This window comes from Mastacembelus armatus, chromosome 24, assembly GCF_900324485.2.
Source record: "Mastacembelus armatus chromosome 24, fMasArm1.2, whole genome shotgun sequence".
Classification (NCBI taxonomy): Eukaryota; Metazoa; Chordata; class Actinopteri; order Synbranchiformes; family Mastacembelidae; genus Mastacembelus; species Mastacembelus armatus.
The window spans coordinates 20,822,125-20,828,574 of NC_046656.1; the positions used below are offsets into that span (position 1 = coordinate 20,822,125).

The window sequence follows — 6,450 nt, forward strand, 5'->3', positions numbered from 1 at the left end:
ACAGCCAATCATCTCCTCTGTATCCTCCTCACCCACACCAACTCTCCTCATGTCCTCCTTCACTACATCCAAGAACCTCCTCTTTGGTCTTTCTCTAGGCCTCCTTCCTGGCAGCTCTAACCTCAGCATCCTTTTACCAATGTATTCACTGTCCCTCCTCTGAACATGTCCAAACCATCTCAATTAAATCTCATTAAATATCTTGTTTATTACAGCAGGTTATAAACTAACACGTTTAATGTAGGTGTAATTAATTTGATTCCACGCAGTCGCCAACATATGTCTCATATCCAAAGACCAGACCTCAAACTAAGTCGATAGTTACTCGTGTAGTCCTCATGTAACCTGTTCGGACTCAATACAGGGTTATAATCCAATAAGGACTTATTGTTATACAGCTCCAGGGGGTGCACCGTTCCTGGAGGTACTGCAATACCAGGTCGATGCGTGGAGTGGACGGAGCAAGCCCCTATTCCATCTCCCTGTTCCAAAAATCTATTTAATATATGGTCCCCGGGTAGGGGACGTATCAGATATTAAACTGATAAGAACAGATACTACACTTGATCTTAGCCAAAAGGCCGAGAAGCGATACTGAACACACGCCGAAGCAGGAGCCCCGTTCCCGGCACCGCCGCGCTCACTCACGGCTAGTCCCACTTTCACTAAACGCACCGACACCACAGACACAGTGGGAACGCGGGGGCTGATGTTTTAGGACTAATCCGCCAACACAAACACACGAGTCTACTGAAATATTAGTTTCTAAACCTGATATTAGGGAAAAAGTGTGGGAGCTGTTTTGACCACGTGATCTGCTACAACCAATAAGCGACCGATAAGAAAACGTCTCTTTTAAAGACGCTTTATAGCTTTAACTTTAGTAGAAATGCTTGTTTACTAGACTAAGTTACATGAGTTTGATTTTCCAAAGCTGTGTCCAATAACAGGATCGTGTCTATGTGGATAAAAATAACCGAAATACATGAGTTTAGTTTAAGACTACAAATAAATCGAGCTCTGCCTCCCTCTAGTGTAGAGTCAGGAAACTGCACCCAGTGTGAACCTTCAGCCACCCCTCAACACTTAGCACCTTAACTTAGCACCACATTCAAGTCCACTTTGAATTCTGGAAATTTCGAAACCATTAAAACATCACAAATGTGTGAAACATCACTTAACCACTTTAGTACATTTAAACCATCCACGTGGGGCTTGAGTCCGCTTTTCATTCAGAACCGCAACGCTTGATAGGAACAAACAAATACTAATGTTAGCGAGTACATTTCAGAGTGAGATATCGCCTTTAACTGCACAACACGCTTTGATTAAATGCAAAACATTCAGCCAACTTTAAAATAAAGTACGTTAAAAAATTAAAGGCCTTTAATTCTATTCACATAAACGTAATAAACTGTACAGATTGGAGTTGTGTGAAGTTACAGCTGAAGTGAGTAACCCTGCTTGCTTTTTCCAACTATCCCACTTCTGATTATCTGGGTCAGGTGTGTTCAACCAATCGGAAGTTGGAAGATACCAATTCACATTGTCTTCCCCCATCTCATCTCATTTCTTCTGAGATGCCTTTATTTAACACCACAAGTCCATACTTTTTAATTTATATTTACCTTTTCTTGTCACCACATTGTATAATTGTTAATTTTACTGAAATATGTGATCTGTTCACTGACAATTCAAATACTTCACTCTTTTAGAAATTCCTGCAGCTGCAGCAGTGCAATATGTCCAGTTAGATAATAAAGAAAAACGTACTGATGTAAGTACTGCGCTGTGAGTGTGAAATGATTCCTTGATTATTTTTCCAGCAGCCGAAAATGACTGAATATAGGTTTGTAGCGAGGGTGCCTTTATTCTGAAAAACTGTGGCCGCCGGAAGTCTCGAGTTGACGCAGAACGTAAACATGGATGATTATCAGGCAGATGATGTTGGTTATTTATTTTAATTTACACATTTACTTGCATTTTAACACACACATACACACTCACACAGTATGATGCAATTATATACGTGATTTTCTTTATTTATTTTTTACGTGAAGTGAAACGGAAGCAGTGGTGTCGGCTAACTAGCCTAGCTTAAACGCTGTTTTGTTTAAGACTGGGCTCGTCGTTGAAGAAGTGAGCAAAATAATAAAAGAGGTAAGAAGAAAGTTACTTCTGATGCCTTTCAATTTATCTACGAGGTTTGGGTTTAATGTGTTTATCGCTAGCACCAGCTAAGTAGCTAGCAACCTTTTGTTTAGTAATTCACTGGTTGCTAAGGACACTTTTGACGGTTGCTAGGGACAGTCTATATCCGCACCCACAAGTTAATTATAACACCTGGTAATTACAACTTTATTCAGTAGTGTGTTCAAAAATGTGAATAAAAACCAAAAAAAGAAAACAGCACTCCACAGAAAAAAATATAACATACAAAAACACAGAAACCTAAATTCCTATTCTCACTTGTTTATATTTTATTAACCTATTTTTATTAACCTAGTGATCATTTCAAATCATCAAAATGTCCTCGGGTTTGCTCAAATTTCACCTCTCTAGCAGAAATACGTCTGTTTTTGAGATTTGTTCAGGTCCCCTTTAGGACTTGAACATTCCTTTGTCAGTATTTTAACTTTATGTAATATCTGAACTATTTTTAAAGGCTTCTGTATTATCAGATGTCCCAGTTTGTATTTGAACACAACTGTCTCTTAGTCAGTAGAAGCAGCCATAGGCAGAAACACCTACCAGCACAGCAGAGTGAACCAGTGGACCACCAGTATAGTGGAGCAGTGCCTCAGTCAACTCAGCAAACTGGGAAAGCCTTTCAAATATATCGGTATGTGGGACGTTGCCTCTGAAATAATATGCTGACGCTTGTTGCGCTCTGAAGCTCACATTAAAGGCCTGAGTGTGTGTGTGTGTGTTTGCCTACAGTGACCTGTATCATCATGCAGAAAAACAACAAGAAAAACCAAGTTCAAAATTAAACCAGAATATTCAAAAAAAAGTCTTGGTTCTTTTTAGTTTTTTGTCTGTTCATAAACGCACCTTATAACAAGGACCACAAACGTCAGCGCTGTCAAAAACTTCAGCCGGAGATCTAGCGGTCAAACATATGCAGCACATTAAAGTGATGACAGTAAAAGCTAAGGCTGAATCCAACAGAGCTGTGGTCTGCTGTGATACCTGAGTAAGGCATGTTCCAGTTACAGAGACTCACCAGGAGGTGGCGGCGTGTCCCAATGAGCAGGAAAACTACTGCGGCGGCTTCAGAGGAGAAAGTTAAAACGTGTTTTTATCAGCTAAAGGAAAGAGAAGGTTAGAGATTACAGGTTAAACACTGCGATAAGTTTTATTTAATTTAATCACATCAAATCTCCATGACCACACTCAGATGTGATTCTATTAATCAGGTTTTACCTCCCAGGTGCAGGTCTGACTCTGTGTCCAGCTGTGGCTGCTGTTTCTCTGCTGCACACGTCGAATCTAAGAGACATTTGTTCACCTGAGCCGCAAACATCTGTTTCCAGCTGCAGGAGGAGAATAAACAAGAATAAACAAAGCTCTGTAAATTCATGTTAAACATGAAATTCAACTTTTTCCCATTTTCCTTCTTTGTGTCTTGGACACTATTAAAAAGGCAGAAAATCTGCTTTTTTTACTATTTGTTCATCATGTGTTCTTACGTCAAATGTTTCAGAATTCAAGGTTAAAGTCAAAAACTGAGCAGCAGCAGAAAGTGAAGTAACGTGATGACGTTACACAGGTAATACTCCCTCCGCCCCGCGCTCTCCTAACAGACCACAGGGCGGGGGTCTCGTGCCAAGGTGTTGACAAACATTGGGATCTGGATGTGAGCTCGAGGAGGGACAGAGGAGGCCTCTGATTGGCCGCTCGCTCCGCAGCAGCGCGCGCACAGGTGCCGGGCCGTGTCACTGCGCACAAACCGTCCCACAGTGCCACAAGTCGCTGCTCAGGTGCGAACCTGCCGGGCCTCACCGCACCGGTACCGACTGCCAGCTGACGTCAGGTGGGCTTCATGCGTTCGTCTCGTGCAGCGGTTTGGATGAAGCGATGCTGAGCGCCGGTAAAATGGAGGGACACGAGCACCCGGACTGGAGCGGCAGCAGCTACTACGGAGAGACCGAGGTGTGTGCACTCTGCAGCGGACTGATCTGAGCTGAGCCCCGCTGATTATCAGCCCAAACATTAGTCCCGGCTTAAAGAAGAGAGAGGTTAAACTTATTTATCAGTATTTATCAGAAAGAACCTAAAAACTCAGTGTTTCTTATTGAGCTTCTTACAGGCCTGGGGGCTTTTCACTCATTCACCCCCATTTTAACAAGGCTGCACACAGAATTAAAAAGAAACCAAGTCATTTCATTTTTGTTGATTATCATGTCATTTTGAATAATTTCTATTTCTGCAGTGCGCTAAAATGAGAGGTTTGAATTTCAGTGTCATTTTTTTCATCAATATAATGATTAATAAAATATTAAATCCTCACAGATTAATTTTCTATGTAAAAATGTTTTGGATGAATAATTTTAAAAATATATTTTTCTTGAGGTGAATTTTTTTTTTTTTGTGGAATCATGTTAAAAAGTGAATAAATGTGCAGCAAATATCACAATTTAAAAACGTTGGTTTTATCAACCACATCTTATGAGACCAAGTTATTATTATTATTATTATTATTATTATTAAGAAGAAGCAGGAAAATGAGAAACAAATTGATGATCTGAAGGAAAAATTAGAATGAACTCATTTATGTTTGTGTTGGTCTTTGGACTGAAAGTATAAAATAATGTGTGGATGATTTAATTACATTAAAAATTAGAAAGCACGTCCACAATGACATAACCTGCAATTATTAGTTAATCAATTGATTGACAGTTTGTTTCATAATTGATTAATCTTCTAATCCTCAGCCAAAGTGATGATTTAGACCTATTGTTTTCTCTCTTTCTAAATTAAAATTAAAATAGGATTAAAATAGCCTCCCCTTCAAAATAAAATAAGAAAGTCCACTCCCTTTTTAATTTTTAGCTGTTTTTCATATAGAACAAAATAAAAGCTTAATACTTTACGGACAGATAAAACTTATTAATTCAAGAACATTTGTATAATAAATGAACTGAGAAAAAGAAGAAACCATTGTTGAGTTTTGGACATGCTCGACTTCTTCCTTTAGCCCAAACAGTTTAATAACCTTGACATTAATAATTAGCGCGTCCTGGTATCATTTAATTTATTAAATTCTATTTTTAAAGAACAAGGAAAAGAAAAAAAAAACAGCATTAAAACGTTTTATGTTCCAGATGTTTGTGTCCAGATGTTTTGTTTGTTTAATGTCTGTTCTCTGTGTTTCAGTGTTACATGAACTCCATGAGCAGCTACATGAACGCGCCCGGCATGACCAGCACCGGCCACATGAACGCGCACTATGTGAACCCGGTAGGGGTCAGCCACTGCTCGGTGCCCGCCGGGATGTTGCAGAGCCCCGGGCCCGCGGTGCAGGCGCTGCCGCCCAGCATGAGCCCCATCAGCCCGCCGCCGTACGGGAACATGCCGGTGGTGAACCCGGGGTTCGGGCAGCCCTGCGGCGGCAGGTCCAGGGAGGCCAAACCGTACCGGAGGAGCTACACGCACACCAAGCCCCCGTACTCGTACATCTCCCTGATCACCATGGCCATCCAGCAGTCCGCGAGCAAGATGCTGACGCTGAACGAGATCTACCAGTGGATCATGGACCTGTTCCCGTTTTACCGGCAGAACCAGCAGCGGTGGCAGAACTCCATCCGCCACTCGCTCTCCTTCAATGACTGCTTCATCAAGGTGCCCCGCTCCCAGGACAAACCGGGGAAAGGCTCCTTCTGGGCCCTGCACCCGGACTCGGGGAACATGTTTGAGAACGGATGCTACCTCCGGAGGCAGAAGCGCTTCAAGTGCGGGAACAGTACCGGTACCGGTGGCAAGGAGGCGGCGAGGGGGAAGACTGGGTCGGTCACCAGCAGCAGCAGCGGCTCCGGTACAGACTCTCCCCCGTCCTCCTCCTCCTCCCCTCCGTCTTCTGCTGTGAAGGGACCCGGGACTGACCCAAAACCGCACCGAGGTGAACCGGTGCCCTGCAGCCAAGTGCCCTCTCCTGTCGCGCACACTCAACACCTGTTTCCCCACTATCACCCTCATTACCACCATCATCATCATCATCATCACCCGCTGCTGCTGCACGAGGCCGCCCACCTGAAACCAGACCACCTGAAACCAGACCACCCCCACTACCCCTTCAACCACCCGTTCTCCATCAACAACCTCATGTCGGAGCCGCCGGTGCAGCACAGACCGGAGCCGCCGGTGCAGCACGGGGGCTACGGCTGCCTGGACCCCGACACCAGCTACTACCACGGCACGTGCAGCAGGCCCATCGTGAACTCCACGTGA

At 43.2% G+C, this 6,450-nt stretch overlaps 1 protein-coding gene and 1 non-coding gene across 2 annotated transcripts; one reads left to right on the forward strand and one right to left on the reverse strand.

The window, feature by feature from the left end:
- Positions 1 to 402: 402 nt before the first annotated feature.
- LOC113137703 (U2 spliceosomal RNA) lies at positions 403 to 593 on the reverse strand. Its single transcript, XR_003296380.1, has one exon. It is a non-coding gene; the product is annotated as a U2 spliceosomal RNA (small nuclear RNA).
- A 3,438-nt stretch (positions 594 to 4,031) lies between these two features.
- On the forward strand, positions 4,032 to 6,450 carry LOC113137304 (hepatocyte nuclear factor 3-beta-like). Its single transcript, XM_026318858.1, has 2 exons — positions 4,032 to 4,155; positions 5,380 to 6,450. The coding sequence occupies exons 1-2, from the start codon at positions 4,081 to 4,083 to the stop codon at positions 6,448 to 6,450; spliced, it is 1,146 nt and encodes a 381-aa protein (XP_026174643.1). The 5' UTR covers positions 4,032 to 4,080.